Source organism: Phodopus roborovskii, unplaced genomic scaffold (assembly GCF_943737965.1).
Source record: "Phodopus roborovskii unplaced genomic scaffold, PHOROB, whole genome shotgun sequence".
NCBI classification, from domain to species: Eukaryota; Metazoa; Chordata; class Mammalia; order Rodentia; family Cricetidae; genus Phodopus; species Phodopus roborovskii.
The window spans coordinates 19112-39965 of NW_026126090.1; the positions used below are offsets into that span (position 1 = coordinate 19112).

The 20854-nt window shown below is 36.7% G+C and overlaps 2 protein-coding genes across 2 annotated transcripts in view; both read right to left on the minus strand.

Moving 5' to 3' along the window:
* Nucleotides 1-2198: 2198 nt before the first annotated feature.
* The window catches only part of LOC127218429 (uncharacterized), a gene marked incomplete at its 3' end in the record, with an annotated part of 75249 nt that continues 56593 nt past the window's right edge, over nucleotides 2199-20854 (minus strand). Inside the window, exons 8-9 of the mRNA XM_051179447.1 lie at nucleotides 3789-3853; nucleotides 2199-2299 (exon numbers count right to left, since the gene is read on the minus strand). Coding sequence (XP_051035404.1) covers nucleotides 2199-2299; nucleotides 3789-3853 — 166 coding nt within the window. The remainder of the gene's footprint in view (nucleotides 2300-3788; nucleotides 3854-20854) is intronic.
* LOC127218427 (ubiquitin-conjugating enzyme E2 D2) lies at nucleotides 11011-11529 on the minus strand. The gene has a single exon (XM_051179444.1). It carries the CDS (start codon nucleotides 11509-11511, stop codon nucleotides 11068-11070), a length of 444 nt encoding a protein of 147 aa, XP_051035401.1. The 5' UTR covers nucleotides 11512-11529; the 3' UTR covers nucleotides 11011-11067.

Genomic DNA, 20854 nt, shown 5'->3' on the forward strand with positions numbered 1-20854 from the left:
ACGCCAAGGGCAGGGCAGTACAGATGCCTGAAGACTATGCTTCTTTTTCGTTTCTTTCTTGTATTTGCATACCTGTTACTCTATATAGTCCCTCTAGTCTGTAGTTTCCCTCATTTGCCCACTGTTTTAGTCTTTTTCTTTTATGTGGGCTGTTGAGGGAGAAAGCTAACCAGAGTAACAAATACACTGATGTGACATCAGTCACAATATTAGTTGCAGAAGACTGTTCTCTTAACCTATGTCTCCTTTGAATTTTAGAAATAAGGGAACAGAGCATTAGTTTGGGAAATTGTAGTTTATAGTGGTTTTGTTCACTAACTTGTGAAAAGAGGGAGGAATAAAGAAGGGACTAGGAAGAAGTAGAGTAAGAATAAAGAGACTATATAGGTTAGATTCATGAAAGGCTACAACTTAAGTGGGGGTGTTTAAAATGCTTAACTTCAGATTCCTTTCCTATACTTCTGCTGCTACCTCAAAGTCTGCATAGCTTGGGGTGTGTCTTTCATTTCTTTGTGCTGTGTCATGTTCCATATTTTGCAGTGACCTTCCCCAAATTTCATGTACTGCCTGCTCTGCTGGAGGAAAGAACATAGCTTGATAGAAAGAACATAGAAGATTTCTCAATTTTAGGGTCCTCTACTCCTCCTCTGGAGTAGTGTCCATGGGTTGCAGTCACTTTCCTTTCCTGGTAGACTCAGCTATGCTAGGTTTAGCACCTGCAGAACTCTTACCACTTTTACACAGTATTATGGTCAGACTGATCCTCAGGGAAGTACAATTATGGGTGTTAGAAATGTTCCAATTTTAGTTTTGTCTTAGAGTTCATATTGTTGTGAAGAGACAACATGGCCATGGCAACTCTTAAAAGGAAAACATTTAATTGGGCCTGGCTTACAATATCAAGAGGTTTAGTTCGTAATCATCATGGTGGGACATGGCCGTGTGCAAGCAGACATGGTGCTAGAGAAGGAGCTGAGAGTTCTACATCTTGATCTTCAGGCAACAAAAGTGTAGACTGTCACACTGGTTGTGGCTTATGCATATATGAGACCCCAAAGCCTGCATCAAAGCAAGGTTACACCTACTCTAACAAATCCATACCACACTGTAGACTCATGCATTCAAACACATGAGTCTATGGGGGCATACTTGTTCAATACACCACAATTTCTTTACCTCTTTCCTTCTGTTTTCCTTTTCTTCTTTCCATTTTCTTTCTTCTTACTTGTTCCTTCCCTCCCCTCTATTTATCTCTCTACCTTCCTCCTTCCTTGTTTCATGCTCTTACAATGTATCTTGGCTAACCTGAAACTCACCATGTAGTGGAGGCTCTATTTGTGGCAATCCTCCTGCCTCTACCTCCCAAATGTTGGGATTATAGGTATGAGCTACTATATCTAGTTTACTACAGATTTTTTTAAAAATATGTATTATATAGTATCTAAAAATGTGAAGGAAGGACACCAGAGATGGCTCAATGAATAAAGGTGCATTCCCTCAAGCCTGCTGTCTTAATTCCACTTCTGGGATTCACCGGGTAGAAATGTTCTCTAATGTTCACACAAGCACTGAGGTGTACACACACACACACACACACACACACACACACACACACACACACACACACAGAGAGAGAGAGAGAGACATAAACGTAAAATAGTCATCATGAAAATAAAACGAAAACTACTGAGATTCTTTTGTAAACTAATTAAAATAATAGTCCAATAATTTTATTACCTGAAAGTATATTTATTATGCTCAACTTAGCTTGACACCAACCTTTCGATAGTCAAGGAAATAAAGAAAAGTATGTTCAATGTCTACCTATCAAACCAGTGTTAATTACTTTAACTAGGACAGCAAAGTGAAAGGGGGAATTATCCTCATTTTTATTTTATTTTTATTTATTTTTTCAGAGCTGAGGACTACAACCAGGGACTTGCACTTGCTAGGCAAGCACTCTATCACTGAGCTAAATCCCCAACCCCTATCCTCATATTTTTGTTCTTTTTCTTTATGGATTCTTCTATTATTAGAGAAGCATTAATATTTCCCACTAAAGATTTTTATATAGAATGTTTGTATTATGACACGAATATACTTTTGTATACTGCTTATTATACCTTTAAATAATACAAAGTCAGAATTGTCTGAATTTAACTGCTATTGATCCATATTGAAATAGAGATATTACTTACAGTAGTTGCTTCTTGGCAGTAGTTACACCAAATCACAGGGAAGTTTCTCCTCAAGGCTATAACACATCTCTCATAAATCACAGAACTCACACGTCTGTATTCTGTAAGAAAACATATGGCTTTGAATATGAAAACTCTAGTAACACCAAATTAACTTAGTAATTGGCAAATTTTGTGATATCACTACCTATATGCTAGAGTTTGAATAGAGCTATTATAATATATTTAAAAATAAACTTTGCTATTTTCTTCCCTTCTATTACATAGCCTATTTAGTGTATACATTGACTACTGTCTTTAATTAGTCTTGATATTTTGGTTATATAGCTATTGCTTTTGTTGCATCCAGGATTTTGCTGATACTGCTTGCTGGAGCTATTTTAAGACAATTTAATTGAACTCAACTATGCTAACAGTAGCAAGTAGTGAGCATAGCATGCAGAATCTTGTGCTTTCCCACTCTTCATTATTGAGTATATGTGTGCTTCTGTGTGTTGGAAGAAGAGTCTCTAAAATATTAGCTATATGGAATGGTGCTTTAAGTAATCTTATTTTTATTTACTCATATTTTTTGCTTGAATTCTTCAATGAAATTTTAATGTAATTGATTATCAAGAAATATTACAATTTAGTAAATCATTTCAATTGCTTATGGAGGAATATTCAAAGAAATATATATATATATATATATATATATATATATATATATATATATATATATATTTCCCCCATAAGCTTAAGCTTTTCCCATTTTTACTCTATTTCCTTTACTTACAGATCAGATTACTTGAGGCATTTTTAAAAAATTTGTTGGAAAAATCCACATGACAATATTTTTCAAAATGATTTTTGTGTGCTTGGTATTGAGGAAATTGTAATTTATTCCTCTACAACTGGTAGTGATCAAATCATATTTATTCATTTTAAAGGGAACTGAGTATCTCTAGGTACTGTTTCCTATTCTCAAAATTTTAATCTAGAAATAAAACAATTACATTCAGTATTAATGAGGACATAAACATGATTATCTACTATATCCATGATTATGAAATCATTAGTGAACAGATCATTTATTTGTTCTTTCAATTGTGTGCCATTCAAGAAAGAAACTAATAAGCATATAAAAGGAAGTTTTACCATAAAATACTCATTTCTAGCTACAACAAGGTCATTTTCTCTCTAAAAGTTAATATAATATTTAATTTGTTTTTATATGTTAGTTTCAGCCAAGTTTTAGAAATAAAAATATTTTGTTACTATTCAACAACTCTTTAATAAGTGTTTGAATAGCAATAGTAAAAGTTCTGGTAATCTTCAGGTGATAACATGTATGGAAAGCTGTGATAAGAATAAATTTATATTTAAACCTTATTTCTGCTTTTCTTGGTGGAGTGTATGTGGATTCAAGACAGTTTCTCTTTGTAACCTTGCCTGTTCTGGAACTCACTGTGTAGATCATGCTTGTCTCAAACTCACAGAGATCCATCTGCCTTTGCCTCCCAAGTGCTTGGATTAAAGATGTGTGCCATTATCAGCTGATTCATTTATGCATTTTAATAACATAAATATTTGACACTTTGAAATCATTACCTGCATTAGCAGCTGCATCTCCAAAGGAAGAACCAAATGCTAACTGTAACATTTGACATACCCAACTGAAAAGGAAAAATAAAGGGGGGGGGGGAAGAAGGAGTCAGTTAATAGAACAGCCAATAATTGCTAAGTAGACTATTTACAAGAGTTAAGAACTGCTATTATTCTCATTGGAACATTAGCATTTAAAAGGATAAAGCTTTTACATCAAATGTCAGTGGTGTCTATAAATAATAGCTTCCATTAGGAAGAAGTTTTTAATACAGTCACATGTAGAATTAAAACAAATGAAGATCATGATTTGAGGCAAACACAATAATTACAGAAGCAGCATCATTCATTATGTCATAAAAGAAAGCTATATCAATGAAAGTTTCAAATTTCCTAAGCTATATCATCAATAAGGAAATAAATTGCTGACAAGCAATATTATTATTTATGATCAAATTTTCAAGATGAATTGCATGATGGTGTATGAAAATGAATGTAAAACTAAGTCATGAATTCTTATTCCCAATACACATTAGTCATACTATTAAAGTCCTGGTATATATTATTAGCCTAAAAGTATGTAATGATTTCATTAGATGCTATCTGAGCATTTTTTTAACCAGGTAAAAGGCATGTGTCTGGATGCCCACATTAACAACAGAAAAGCATCACTCCTTCTACTAATTAAAATACCAGTTTAACTTTTTCTAATTGAATTCATCGAAATTCAGGAATTGGTATGTGAGCACTAACAGAGAAAGTTAAAAGTGACAAGTTTGAATTGTAAAGACTATTAAATGCTCTTACCAGAAACACTATTACCTTTCAGGTATGTTAATTATGACTATCTCAAAATTTCTTATTTAGTTTCCTTTTTTAGCCCCAAACATTTGCAATCATATGGATTAATATTAAAGATATATAATTTTAAGCAAAATAAAGACAAAATAATTATCTATGAATTGGACTGTAACAGTGAAAATTATGATATTATGAGATTATTGTCTTTTAAAAGTTCCATTATTGATGTGTTACTACTATATAATACTTATTTCTGTTTCTTGGTGACAGTATAATTTTAAAATTTCTGGCTAAAATAATTCCTTAACTGGTTGTATTAAACCCTTACAAATATAGAATACATTCTTTACAGGGTTGTCTCTTAAATCTGTAGTAAAGGGGATAGAGATTTTATTCATATTTTATAGTCACATATCCTACTATCCATATTTAATTAAAAATTTCCAAATTGTACAATTAGACAAATTGGAATTCTTGTTTTTTTCCTAATTTATAGTATTTGACACTTGTGACTATGTGTAAATTTTGGCTTGATGAAGTGAGTTTCTGGGGAAGGTCTTTGATTTGTGGAACAGACATTCCTTGCTTGTTCTGACTCCTGACTATGAATGTAACATGACCAGATACACATGTTCCTACAGCCATGCCTTTCAACTATGATGAACCTTTAAACTGTTCCAAAAATAAAGCAATTCCTTCTTTCAGTTGCTTCTTGTCATTTATTTGGTCTCAGCAATGAGAAAAACAACTAATACAGAAACTTGATATTGAGGAATAAGGATGCTGCTATGCTAAACTTGACCATGTGGTCTGTAGGCCTTCGGGAATGTGGAAGGGCTTCCAGTTGCATGCTATATAAGCACTATAGTGCTATAAAAAGAACTTCATGAGGCATTCTGGTGGGAGTTCAGAATACCAGGAGAAACATGGATAGCAGAGGCCCCACTCATGAGGTTTCAGAAGGAATAAGAACTCTTATGAACAACTGTGAGAGAGGACATTCATGTTACATTTTAGCCAAATATCTGGCTCCATTCTGCCTGTGCCTGAAAGGTAAAAGATTAATGCATTTGGGAAAGGAAATTTCAAGATAGAATTCAGGCTATGGCATGACTACTGTTTTTCCAAGCCTACTGTGAGAAAAGGCAATGAGCAAGACAGAAAGCTGAGAAATGTATATGTGCAGTTTAGTGAGTAAAGGTATATGAAAAAGTACAAAGCTTCTGACAAGGCAAGAGGGAAAGGAATTTAATTGTTACACTGATTGGCACAATAAAGTTAAAACTAGTCAGTGTGATGGTGTAAGTTTTAGCCCAGCAGCACTCAAGAACCAAAGACATGTAGATGGACCTCTGTGAGTTCTAGGCCAGCCTGGTCTACATTGTGAGTTCCAGATCAGTCAGAGTTGCAGAGTGAAACCCTATTTCACATGTAGACATGAGGGATGGTGGGTGGGGGGCAGAGACAGAGTCAAAGAATAGTAATAAAATAGTAAATAGGGTAATACCTCAACTATTGAAGCTGCCAACTTATAAAATGCAAATTTATTTAAAGAAGATAGATTTGAGAATAGAAGAAGAATTGAGGGCTATATTGCTCAAAAATAATAGCTTTTAGGGAAGTATTTTTTTCAGGTTCAGACAATATCACCTACAACAAGAGGCTAGATTACATCTTGAGCTGACAGTAGAATTTTGCAGCATCGTCTATGCTACCTATTTTGCAAACATGAAAAATATGAGAGAGTGGGTCATTAAGGTTTTATCCAATGATATGGAAAGCCATGATGCCAGGGTCCCTGCAAAGAGGACACTCGTTAAATGGTAAATGTGAAGCCTAAATTCCAACAGAGGCCCCAGGATGCTGACGACACCAGGATCATGGGACAGCTGTAGAAAGCTGCTTACTCACAGAGATCCGCCTACCTCTGCCTCCTGAGTGCTGGGATTAAATGTGTGTGCCTCCACCACCTGGCCCCAAATAGGTCTTTGTATTTCTTTTGCCCAATCTTTTTTTTGCTATGTCTCTGTTCTTACTTTTGGGAATGGGGATATTTAATTTGTTCCTTTTTAAGATGAAACTTATTTTTTATAACTTTATAAGTGATCACAGTGAAGAGACTACCTTAAGTCTCAGAACAATCTTTGAGATTTTAAACAGTATTGTGACTGTTAAAGACTATAGAGACTTCTAAAGTTGGAACAACTGTGTTTTGCATTATAAAATGATATTGGATCATAGGGATTAGAGGCAGAAGGTTGTGTTCTGAATGTGAGATGTCTCCACAGATTAATGTATTTGAACTATACCCAACTAGAAGTATAGTTTTAGAAGATTTTAGAACATTTAGGATGTAGAAATTTGTTGGAAGTAGTGACTTACTAGGGTCACAACTTAATGGTGGATAGCCCAGATATACTTCTGTCTGTTCACTGCTTCTTGTCTGTAAATACAACATAACCAGCCACTTTCATTACTGTCACCATGCTTACTCTGCTGTGATAGAGTATATCCCTTCTTATACCATATTCAAAATAAATATCTCCTCCCATAAGTTGTTTCTTGCTAGGTATTTTATCACAGAAAAGCAATACACTACTGTACTGGACAGTGTACAGAATATTTTTATTACTGTGTTGTATTATACAACAGTGCTTAGGATTAGATTTATGTTTAGGAAAAATAAATTTTGTGTTTAATAGTTTGGTATGTGACATAATTCAAAATTTTCATATTGCATTTCATTCAGATCTTTTATTGGTATTTTCATACCTTTACAAAACTACCATTCCTCCATTGCCCCTTTAAAAGCATAATTACAAGTGAGGTGCTAAAATTTACATATTAAAACAATTTAAAGTAAAAACATTAAAATATGTCAAAGAAAAATACTAGTATATGAATATGCAAGAAAAGACAGAGGAAAATATCTAGTATAAATTCATTTTTCTATGTATTTTCCTTATGTTTTCTGGCTCAGAAAAAATTCTGATACTTATTTTTATTTTTTTTCCTTCCATTTTTTAAAATTTAAGTAACAGTCTTGTTTTACATGTCAATCCCAGTTCCCTTCCCCTCCCCTCCTCCTCTTCCTCCCTCCACAAACTCCCTATCTCATCTCCTTTCTGCTCCCCAGGGAGGGTAAGGCCTTCTATGCAGGAACTTCAAAGTCTGTCACATCATTTGGAGCAGGGTCTAGGCCCTCCTCCATGTGTCTAGGCTGAGATAGCATTGCTCTATGTGTAATGGGCTCCCAAAGTCCATCCATACACTAGGGATAGATACTCTTCCACTACCAGAGTCCCCATAGACTGCCCAGGCCTCCTAACTGACATTCATGTTCAGGGGGGTCTGGGTTGGTACTATGCTGATTTAACTTATCAGTCTGGTGTCCAGTTTATTGAAAATATCTCAGTAACACTTTCTGCATCCAAGTAAATTATTTTAAGTTTGTATGAAATCAGTATGAGATTAACAATGTGTTTTCCTGTTTCAAATGTACTTTTAGAAAGTTAAAACTTTAAATTTTACTTTACTAAAGTTAATATATTTTATTAAATTATCAAATGTCATTGTGGTAGAAATTTGTTTAGTACACTGAGGGTTCATCTATACGTGTACAAATTCTAATAGAATTAGATTTTTCGATAAACTATTTATGCTCAAGTAGATTTAAACAGATAACACCATCAGACTGCAATCCTCTATGGGATTTCTGTATACTTGGATAACATTTTCTTGGACTATTGACTTTTAAAATTTAAAATGTTAATGTTCTTACATACTTAGTGATCTTTATTAATCTGATTTTGAATATGGATAAATGTAAACAAAAACTGAAAATAAAAGTAAAACTTCTATTGGGGTTTACAAAGTGGATTTCTTAGTTCTGAGCCTAAGCCATATTGAATATATTCTTTTTCTTTCTTTCTTTTTTTTTTTTTTTTTTTGAGACAGGGTTTTTCTGTAGCTGTGGAGCCTGTCCTGGAACTCACTCTGTAGACCATGCTGGACTCGAACTCACAGAGATCTGCCCACCTCTGCCTCCTGAATGCCAGGATTAAAGGCATGGGCTCCCACCTCTTGGCTTCTATATTTCTTTTAAAAGTAGCATTAAAAATGTGTTTCTGCCTGCCTTTGGGATACTTTTCCTTCTACTGGTTTGCCTTGTCCAGCCTTGATATAAGGGTTTGTGTCTAGTCATATTGTAACTTGTTAGGCCATCTTTGGTAGATATCCCCAGCAGTCCTGTTTTTTTCTGAAAGGAAAGGAGGAGGAGTGAATCTGGGGGAGAGGGGATGTGATTGGGCCTGGGAGGAGAGGAGGACTGGGTGGAAACTGTATTTGGTATACAATGTGTGAGACAAAACTAAATAATTAAATAAATTTATAAACATTTTGGAAAATAGTGCTTCCACCTGTACAGAGTGCAGGGTTTTGCATGATTACATTAATAAGAAAGTATACCACTAGATCAAAGTTTCAGCAGTCCTGACAGCAGCCCCTAAAAATCCAGTGACTTCTCAACTGCAACACAAAAATAGTGTGTTGGTCTATTGGTCACTTGGTCTATTGTCCTGGATTTGGGGGAAGTGAGGGGAACTGACATTACTGAAGTTCATGCTACCGTTAGGTCATGATAAATAAAGATCTTTATCTCTCATCCAGGAGCACCCCATCACTCTGCTTGTCTCTACCCACAACTGTACAGACTCATATTTAGGTATCTTCCCACTGGCCTAGAAATATCAATCTAAAACTGAAAAGATGTAATAGTACTGGAAGGTGTTCTTTAGTAGGATACTGAGGGAGAAAAGACATTAATGATTTTAACTTCCCTGGACATGGGAGGCTACAATATTGACATGTTAGGCAAGATGTACCCACTGGTACAGCAATAGCATGGTGGTTATGGTAGTAACCCATCACCTTCTGACTGGATTTGTGGCCTGCTTAAGAGGATAGTTTCTCATAAACCTTGTCAAAAACCCATGTCTGGGGAGATCACAGGCCCTAAGGAGGAATAAACCTTCTATTGTTATACTAAATGGTCAGGTGTCAAACTGTCTTCTAAATATTAATTTATACCCATATATTTTTGGTACGGTCAACTTTGGTTGGAGAAATTTCTTCATTTTTGGAGTGGGTAGAGTTTTATACAGAGATTCATAACCGATAAAAATCACGAGAATATATGACTGTGAGTGTTCAGCCAAAATTGTGTCATCTATATCAAAATCCTCACAACCAAAGCCCAGGGTATCTTTCAGAAGAAGGGTTAGAATATAAAAATTGGAGAATGGAAAGGACAATTGTGAAATATGGTCTCCTCAATATGACATGGGTATTGCATACATGACATCACAGCTGCTGTAGTTGCCTGCCTGAGACCTGCACAAGATTTATCCCCTCAAAATTCCAACAGGGATTGGGGAGGAGTTCCCAAAGCCCCAGCCCTACCTGAGGAATTATTGGAAGATGTTGAATGTCAAATGTGTAACTTTTTTGGGGGGACTGTGGCTTTAGAAAGTTTGTCAATGAACCACTGGATAGTCCCACATCCGTGTGCATGTGAGCAGTACTAATTGGACTCAGTTGGCTATTAAAAAATATATGGAGCATGAAATTTGGTAGAAGACATTTTGGAGGAATACTTACATGGCTCGAAGGAGCTACTAGTGGTAGATATAATCAAAACACATTGTATATATGCTTGAAATTTTCTTTTACTTTCATTTTTGTGACTGGTAGATAATGTATACATTTTTAAAATAATTGGGAAATATTTAAAAAACACTTGGGACATTTTTGATCCTTACTGTTCTAATTCACAAATATTTTACAAAATATTTATAGAACTGGATCAGAGGTGTTTAAAGGGTAATATATCTGCATTCATTTGGTAATCTCTAATCTTCTGCAACCTATTTATGCAACAGAATTTAAATGTTCTATAAAAAAATTCTCAAAATATCTTCCCAGTGGTTCTGAGCACTGTGGTACATGCCTGTAATCTCAGAAGTGGGTAGGCTGAGGCATGTTGATGGGTTATTTGATGTGAGCCTGCCCAGCTGTCTTATGAGAGCAAGGCCAGTATGAGGTCACAATGCTTCCCATTCTGGTTGGTTGAACTGATTTTGTCAGCTAAAGCGAACATCTTGCTCTGTGTTCTCCAATCCTGAATCAGTACAGAAATCTTTTAGTTAAACATAAACTTAAACTGGTCTTGCACATTTTCCCACATCACTCTTTCTCATACCACTACGCTCCCTATCTTCCATCAACCCCCTCCCCCATTTCCTCTCTCTACCTCCTCTATATGCCTATCGTTCCCCTTCCATTTTGACCTGTTTGAAAGACGCATAATATGTGCTCAAAAGAATGGGGAAAGTTTTTGCCCTATAGAAAACAAGCAAAAGACAACCAATTAACTGAACCACCAGCATTGCTTTTACTACTACGGCCATGGGATTACATGTTGAAATCACATAGCGAATTTCTCAGTCCACTCTCTAGCCAGTCTATCATACTTTTTCTTGTTCTTGCGGTAGACTTTTGCAATTTCAGGAACCAATGGATCATCCGGGTTCGGGTCACACAAGAGGGAGCAGATAGACAGGAGAACTTTAGAAATTGTCAGTGCTGGTGACCACTCAGATCTCAGGATGTCAAGGCAGATGCTTCCCTTCCGGTTGATATTCGGATGGTAAATTCGTGTGGTGAATGTGATCTTGGGTGGTCTGAATGGGTAATCCGATGGGAAATGGATGGCCAGGAAAAAGACCCCTCCGTGGTAGGGGCTGTCATCAGGCCCCATTATGGTTGCTTGCCAATGAAATGGATCTTCCCCCACAGGGCCGGCAGAGCATTGGGCTGGAGGGTCACGAGCCAGGTCCAAGAGCTCCTTTTGGATACGTTTGAGTGCCATGGTTCCCAAGATAAGATGGACAATCCTTTGTACTTGGCCTAACAAGTGGTAGATGGCTTTGGAGATACTAGGGCTCAAACATCTGTAAGAGCACAGGGTGGTATATGGTTGGGGTGAGGACTGGGTTGTGGTACAGGCTGGATTGGGTTCCCAAGGAGCTATTCAAGGAGGTAGTTAGGGCAGAAAGAGGGCTCAAGGCTAGGGACTTGAGCTTCTCAACTGTACCTGAAGATCTGCACGATTCCTGCCTCTTAGGGCCTTGATAGCTGTACTGTCTTGAGCTAGAGAATCCGCTGTTGTTGTGGGGAAGCTGTGATGCCTGGAGGCCGCACAACTGCTGGGAAATACCGCTGCCCGGAGAGGTAAGTGCTCCTGCTCCGGGCAGCCAGCTAATGGCTCTGCCCCCAGTTGTCCACCTCTAGTGCCCGAGCAACTGGCAAGGGTCTACTGTGAGGTCACAGAGGCCTCAATGACAGAGGATGATACCTGGTGCAATGCATGTACCACAGAGGTGAGGGGAACGTGGGGTCATCACCAGGGTGAACATGGGTGTAGGTGTTAAATGTTATTAGAACAGTGGAAAATGGAGGAAGGCACGCTTGCCTGTAGGCCTCACCCAGTGCTTATTCTTTGGCTTAGCAAACAAGGACATAATGCATCCCTTCACCCAGTTACCAGAATAAATAAGATCTCTCCATTATAATGACTTTATCAAAATCTTTCTCCTCACTATATGTTCAAGTCAAACAGGACCTTACCTCCATATGTATTCCTAAGGACATTCTTTAAATAATTTAGCAAGTTTAATATTTATATATCTTGGTAATGTTTTGCTAGTTATCCTCCAGAAGATTTCAAAATCGAATTTGTAACTAACCATCTTAATTTTCTAAGAATGCCCCACAGAAGAAGATGGTAAAAGAATAGAGAAAGAAGGAAAATAGCTAAACCCTATTTCTATCCTGCATTTATGGGATTTACTTGTTCTTTACAGAAACAATTTTGTTTGGAATGATTGTCCCAATAACAAAAATAGCCACGCAACACAATTATTTCCTTGAGGGTTTCTAATATAGCTATTGATTATATGTGTAGAAATGTAAAGAAAATAATTATCATAAAATATGTTGATGTGTTAGGTATATCAATTCATTTTGCTGAACTGAGTGCAGTAATTTAATAAGATTATTTTTAATTTCTGTTGTTACAGTACACATATCATGTCATAGTTTGTTATACTGCATATTCTTTAGGTATGGAAATCTCCTGTTTTGCAAATCTATTTATCTAACATCCAACCAGCCAATATAGGATGCACCACTTTGACACTACTTTACAAAGGAAAGGATATGGATGCCAGAATGGGTTTTCTACTACTATTAAGATAAAATATCTAACTCACTGAGAGGAACGTCTCTAAATTTCATGCTTTATGGTCCGTGAGCTTAGTTTATGTGCTTCTGAATAAACTGTTCATATCATTGTCATTATTATTAAAATTTAATGGAGGATATACAACATTGAAAGTTTTGGAATTCTGCTTCCAGAGTTTTCTTTTTTTCTGATGAGGATGAGATTGAAAATTTTATTAAAATATTAGAAGACATCAATTATAATCTTTTAATCTTTTTTATTGGGCACAATACTAAGACCATCAATTTTATCTGAACTTTTTTTATTTTTTTATTATTTTATTTTATTTTATTTTTTATCTGAACATTTTAAAGGAAAAAAAAACCTGGTCATGTTATCCTGATCATTTTTGCAATTAAGCCCAATGGAACATACATTTCTATACACAACAGTATTTTGTCTTTAGTGTAGCTGACTTCAGTTAAAATAGTATCATTTGCCACCTGGCTCCATTATGTAATTTTGAGTCAGAATATTGATAAATTGTCTATTGTAGTAAGGCTTGTTTCATCTCAAACTCATAATCTTTCTTCAGTCTCTCTAGCGCCTAGAACCATAATTGTATCCTACCATGCCCAACTACACTGTATGTAGTTCAAACCCTGAGAAAATATTTAAACAGATGTATTTGTGGTATGAATGTGCACCCTTTGGGTTTATGCATAACAGTGGAATTTCTGAGTCTTGAGGTAGATTGATTCCAATTCCTGAGAAACTGCCATACTGATTTCCACAGTGGCTGTACTAGTTTGCACTCCCAGCAGCAATGGAGGAGTGTTCCCTTTTCTCCACATCCTCTCCAACATACATTGGTGTTTTTGATTTGAGCCATTATGAAATGGTTAAGATGGCATTTCAGAGATGTTTTGATTTGCATTTCCCTGATGGCTAAGAATGTTCAGCAATTCCTGAAGTGGCTTTCATCCATTTGAAATTTCTCTGTTGAGAATTCTCTATTTAGATCAGTACTCTAATTTTTAATTGGATTATTTGGTGTTTTGGTGATTAGCTTCATGAGTTCTTTGTACATTTTGGAGATCAGCCCTCTGTTAGATGTGGGGTTGGTGAAGATTTTTTCCCATTCTGTGGGCTGCCAATTTGTCTTGTTGACTGTGTTGTTGCCTTACAGAAATTTCTTAGTTTAAGGAGGTCCTATTTATTATTGATCTCAGTGTCTGCACTACTGGTGTTATGTTCAGGAAATGATCTCTTGTACCAATTCATTCAACGGTACTTCCCCTCTCTTCTAAGAGGTTCAGCGTGGCTGAATTTATGTCGAGGTCTGTGATACATATAGACTGAAGTTTTGTACATGGAGATAGACATGGACCTATCTGCAGTTTTCTACATGTTAGCATCCAGTTATGCCAGCACCATTTACTGAAGATGCCTTAGTTTTTCCATTGTATAATTTTAGCTTCTTTGTCAAAAATCAGGTATTCATAGGTGTGTGGATTAATAACAGGGTGTTCAATTCGATTCCATTAGTCTACATGTCTGTTTTTGTGCCAACAACAAGCTGTTTCATGACTATGATAGAGCTTGAAGTCAGGAATAATGACACCTCCAGAAGTCCTTTATTATACAGGGTAGTTTTGTTTATCCTGGGTTTTTGTTTTTCCATATAAATTTGAATATTGTTTAATTTTTGATAATATTTTTATTTAAATTTTCAACAAGCTTGTTTTACATGTTGATCCAAGTTCCCTCACCCTTCCCTCCTCCCTGGCTCCCTCCCAACCTCCATCCCATTCCTCTTTCTGCTCCCCAGTGTGTATTGTTCTTTCAAGGTCTGTGAAGAATTGCACTGGGATTTTAATGGGGACTGCTTCGAATCTATAGATTGTTTTTGGTAAGATTGCCATTTTTACTAGGTTGATCCTAGCTATCCAAGAGTGTGGGAGATCTTTCCATTTTCTGGTATCTTCTTTAGTTTCTTTCTTTAAAGCCTTAAAGTATTTTGTCATACAGGTCTTTCACTTGTTTGGTTAGAGTTACCTCAAGATATTTTATGTTGTTTGTGGCTATTGTGAAGGGTGGTGTTTCTCTGATTTCTTTTTCAGCCCATTTATTGTCTGTATATAGGTCGGCTAATAATTTTTTTGAGTTAATCTTGCATCCTGCCACTTTGCTGAAAGTGTTTATCAGCTGTAGCAGTTACCTGGTAGAATTTTTCTGGTCACTTATGCAAACTATCATATCATCTACAAATAGTGAAAGTTTGGCTTCTTTCTTTCCCATGTGTATCCCCTTGATCTCCTTTTGTTGTCTTATTTCTCTAGCTAGAACTTCAAGTACAATATCCAAACGATATGAAGAGAGTGGACAGTTTTGTCTTGTTTCTGGTTTTAGAGGAATCACAATTTATCTCCATTTAGTTTGATGTTGGCTGTTGGCTTGTTGTATATTACCTTTATTATGCTTAGGTATGTTCCTTTTTATCCCTGTTCTCTCTATCCCTTTATCATGAAGGGGTGTTGGATTTTGTCATAGGATTTACCAGTATATAATGAGATAATCATGTGGTTTTTCTTTTTTCAGTTTCATTATATGGTAGATAACATTGGCAGCTTTTCATATAGAAGCATTATTTGTAATAGGCAGAACCTGGAAGCAAACTAGATGCTCCTCAACTGAAGAACACATTGGAATACTACTTAGCGATTAAAAAAAAAAAAGACATCTTGAAATTCATAGGCAAATGCATGGAGCTAGAAGAATCCATCCTGAGTGTGGCAATCCAAACACAGAAAGAAAAACATGGTATGTCCTTGCTCATAAGTCGATATTAGACATACAACCAAGGACAACCTGCTTACAATCCACAACCCCAGAGAAGCTAGGAATCAAGGAGGTCCCTAAGAGAGACATATATGGATCCTCAGGGAAAGGGAAAGAGACAAGATCTCCTGACTAAATTGGGAGCATGGGGGGCAGGTAGGAGAAAAAGGAGGGAAGAAGGGGAGGGGGGAGAAAACATGAAAGATCCCGAAGGTTGAGTTCTGGGAAGAACAATTAAGAGAGCAACAAAAGAAATACCTAGATTGGGGGGGGGTGTGGGCTTAATGAGAAACCTGGCACTAAGGAAATCCCTAGGAGTCCACACCATGACCCCAACTAAGAATCTAAGCAATAGTGGAGAAGCTACCTTAAACGCCCTTCTCCTATAATGAGAATGATGACTACCTTAAATGCCACCATAGAGCATTTATCCAGTAGCTAATGTAAGCAGAAGCAGAGATTCACAACTAAGCAATAAGCTGCACTCCTGGAATTCAGTTTTAGAGTGGAAGGAGTGATGAGCAAAGGGGTCAAGACCATGTTGGGGAAACTCACAGAAACAGCTGACCTGAACAAGTGGGAACTCATTGATTCTAGACTGATAGCTGGGGAAACTGCACAAGACTGAACTAGGCCCCCTGAACGTAGGTGTCAGTTGGAGTTTGGGCAGTCTCTGCGACAGCTGGCAGTGGCACCAATACTTATCCCTAGTTCATGAACTGACTTTTTGGAGCCCATTCCCCATGGAGGGATACTATCTCAGCCTAGATACAGTGGGGAGGGCCTTAGTCCTGCCCCAAATGATGTGAGGCTTCACCCTTTCTGAAGAGTGGGTGGGGGTAGGATGGGGGGATTGGTGGGGGGTGGGAGGATGGGAGGATAGGAGGAAGAAGGAACTGGGATTGACATGTAAAATAAGATTGATTTTAATTTAAATAAAATAATTAATGAAAAATTAATTCAACCCTTCTGCCTCAGCCTCCTAAATGCTGGGATCATGCACATAAATCATGACCCTCAAGATATTTTTAATGAGCATACATGTTGTCATTTTTTTCACTGTTAAATCTATCTTCAATAGTATCATATAGAATGATCTCCTTTAAACATAAATCCATCACTTCCATGCTTAAAAGTTTTCAGTAATTTCAAATATAGAGTCTCTGTGCGTTAATTGGGGCTGGTGCCGGTCCAGGACAGGCAGGGAAAAACCTACTCATAACATATGGAGCTGCAAGGTGGAGGAATGGAATGGGAGGTTGTTTTTGGGGCATGGGAGGGAGGGAGGGAGAAAGGGAAGGAGGGAGAGGGAACTGGGATAGATGTGTAAAATAAGAAAAATTTAAATAAAAGAATAAATGAAGGCAAAAAATGTTTGGCTATTATAAATCTTTTGCATTCCCCTATTATCTTTAGATTCAGTTTGACAGTTTTTATTTTAAAGGACATAATTGTTTTTCCTTGAATTACAATGACAGATATAAATGACTTTAGGAAGCAATGCTGTCTTAATACTATCATAATTCCATGACTTTTCCTCTAACTATACCGTAAATTACTTCAGCAATGTTTCTCATTTTCTGTAATACACTTTTTAATACATATTTCCCATCAAAATCTCTAAAGAGCTAAATATTTTTTTAAAACTATTACATTTTAATTATTTTGAGTGTGTGTATGCCTATGAGATGAGTATGTCAAAGCATATGTGGAGGTCTGAGGATGACTTTCAAGGGTTCATTCTGTCCCTCCAACATGTGGGTCTTGAGGATCAAACTCAGGTCATCAGGCTTGTCAGTAAGCACCCTTGTCTACTTGGTGATCTTGCTCAGCCATTCAAGCATTTAATACATTTGGATACAATTTTAAATTGCATTTTAGAATTTTAATTTCTGCTTGTTTAGGTTGAAATAAGGAAATATAAATGATTTTTGTACATTAATTTTAAATCTTTCAACCTTGTTCAGTTCTCTTATTACACATAAGCTTTCAAAATCATTTGGATCAATTTTATAAAAAGATAATCAAGTAATCTGTGAATAAAAATCCCCTATTGATTCATCATTTTGCTTGACAGCATTGAATAAAATATCAAGTATAATATTGAATATGTGATAAGAATAGACATTACAGCTTTTTTTCCTGGCCTTAGACTGAAGTAGTTATTTCAAGATTATGATGTTAAATATATTTTATTTCTGGCTATTGTTTTTATCAAGCTAAGAAAATTCCTTCCCATTCCTTGTGTGTTGTGAGTCATTATCAGTGATTGATATTGCCATACACTATTTTAGAGTCTATCGACTTTACATGGCAAATAATATGAGGTAGTTTTCATACTACCACCATAAAAAATAACAATAAAATCTATCATTTTAACCATTTCATATACAGGTCATTAGTGATACTGTTACATTGCCATTAAATAGCTACCAGAGGCTTTAAATCATGCAGAACTGAAATGTATAAATATGTCTCATTTGCTGTGTTCCCTTGGCTCAATTTATATTTGTGAATTTTATCACTTTTAAGATTTTTACACTTCGAATAATGATCATGCCATTCTTTCTAGATTTAGGGTTAGCTTGTTTCACTGTTCCTAGAAGGATAAATTTCAGTTGTAAATTTGTGATCTTCCTTCTTCTTTTGTTTGTGATTGTGCTGGTTAGTTTCCTTTTTATCAACTTGACACAAATGAGAGATACTGGGGAAGACAGAATCTTAATTCAGAAAAAAAACCTTCATAGGAATGGCCTGTAGGTATGTCTATAGCACATTTTCTTGATAAATGAGTGATGTAGGAGGTGTGACTTAGGCAGAGGGTTCTGGAGTATATATAAAAGCAGGCTGAGCAAACCAGTAATCAGAATTTCTCTATGGTCTCTACTTAGCAAACCAGTATCAGAATTTCTCTATGGTCTCTACTTTGGTTCCTGCCTCTAGGTTATTGCCTTGACTTCCTATTCTGATTACCTTTGTTGATAGAATATGGTGGAGACTTGTAAGCCAAATAAGCACTTTCTTTCCCAAGTTTCTTTTGTCATATTTTAATTATAGCATCAGCAAACAAAACAGAAGAGTGTTTATGGTTACAACTTTCCTCTTAGCACTGCTTTTGCTGTATCACATATATTCTGGTATGTTGTTTTCCTTTTTAATCATACCAAGGTATTTTAATTTGCCCCTTTCATTTTCTTGATTTATGGGTTGTTTAATAGGACATTGTTTAATTCCAACATAATTATGGAATTTTGTAGTATTATTTTGAACAGACATGAAAAGTAGAAACTAGAAATAAGTCAATTATATTTTTATCCTTTATTCCCATTAGGCTCGACTTAAAGTTGAAATTGACTTATAAACTCACTGAAGAACAAGAGAAACAGTTCTCAGTATATGAAGGCTATAATCTGTGATCAAAAACTTTTTCAGTCTTTTATACATGTGTACTCTGGAGAAATTTTCTATTTAAAACTTCCAGTCTTGTCTTTTTTGTTTGTTTGTTTGTCTAATATGTCTCTTAAATTTCCTAGGTATACCTGTTATAAAAGAAATAAACATGTACTAACTCATAATAACATCACATACAACAGATTTTTTTTGATGCATTAGGGATTTAATGCAGTGATACCACTCTCGGGCATGTACCCAAAGGATACTCAACCATTCCCCAAGGACACTTGCTCAGCTATGAACTTTGTTCATAGCAGCATTATTTGTAACAGCCAGAACCTGGAAACAACCTAGATGCCCCTCAACCAAAGAGTGAATAATGAAAATGTGGTATATCTACACAATGGAGTATTACTCAGTGTGTGGGTGGGAAACAATGACATAATGAAATTTGCAGGCAAATGGATGGAACTAGGAAAAAAATCATCTTGAGTGAGATAATCCAGTCTCAGAAAGACAAACATGGTATGTACTCACTCATAAGTGGGTATTAGATATAAAGCAAAGGGTAACCAGGCTACAATTCACAGTCCCAGGGAAGCTAAGTAACAAGGAGTACCCTAAGATGGACACAAGGATCTCCAAGGAAAGAGGAAATAGATGGTATGTCCTGAATAAACTTGGGGCAGGAGGGAGTAAAGGGAAGGGAATAAGAGATGGGAACATGAGGGATTAGGATGGTCAAGTTGTGGGCAGGAGGGAGTGGGAGAATGATGGGGGAGATATTTTGATAGAAGGGGCCATTGTGGGGGTAGTGAGAAACCTGGTGCCAGGGACGTATGGTGATTTTTTTCATGATCTAACAAATAAAGCTTGCTTGAAGTTCAGAGTGTAAAGATAGCCACACTAGTCAGCTATAGAGGTCAGGCAGTGGTGGCACACATGTTTAGTCCTAGCACCCAGGAGACAGAGGCAGATGGATATCTGTTAGTTCAAGGCCACACTGGGCTACACAAAATTGATCCAGTCTAAAAGAGAAACAAAAACAAGGCTTACACAAAGGTGATCCTAGCACTTGGAGTGGCACACCTTTAATCCAATCACCAAGAAGGTAGAGACAGGAAGAGATATGGCTGAGCAGAGAGAGGAATATAAAGCAGGAGGAGACAGGAGCTCATGGTAGTCTGAGGTTATAGTCTGAGGTAGCAGTCTAGAATGCAGTTTGAAGTTTGGAAAGAAGAGCATCCAGTCTGAGGACTTGTGGAGACAGGATAGCCCATTCCATCAGAGATAGAGGTAAGAGATAGTGGCAGGCTTCTTTGTTTCTATGATCTTTCTGTTTTTCCTTCCATTAATATCTGACTCTGGGTTTTTATTGTTAAGAACTATTAGAATTCATGCTACAGGAAAGCTCTCTGGAACCCACAAGGATGATTCCAGCTAAGACTTTTAACAAGAGTGGAGAGGGCCCTTTTGGCCCGTAATCAGATTGGTAACTGCCCTACTTGTCATCATAGAGCCTTCACCCAGTACATGAGGGAAGAAGATGCAGAGATCCACAGCCAAGTTGAGCTCTGGGAGTTCAGTTGAAGAGAGGGTAGAGGGATTATATGAAGAAAACAAGGGGGTCAAGATCATGACAGGGAAACCCTCAGCTTGTGGGAGCTCAAGGACTCTGGATGGACAGCTAGGAAACTGGTATGGGAATGACCTAGGCCTCTGCATCTGGGTGACAATTGTGTAGTGTGGTCTCTGT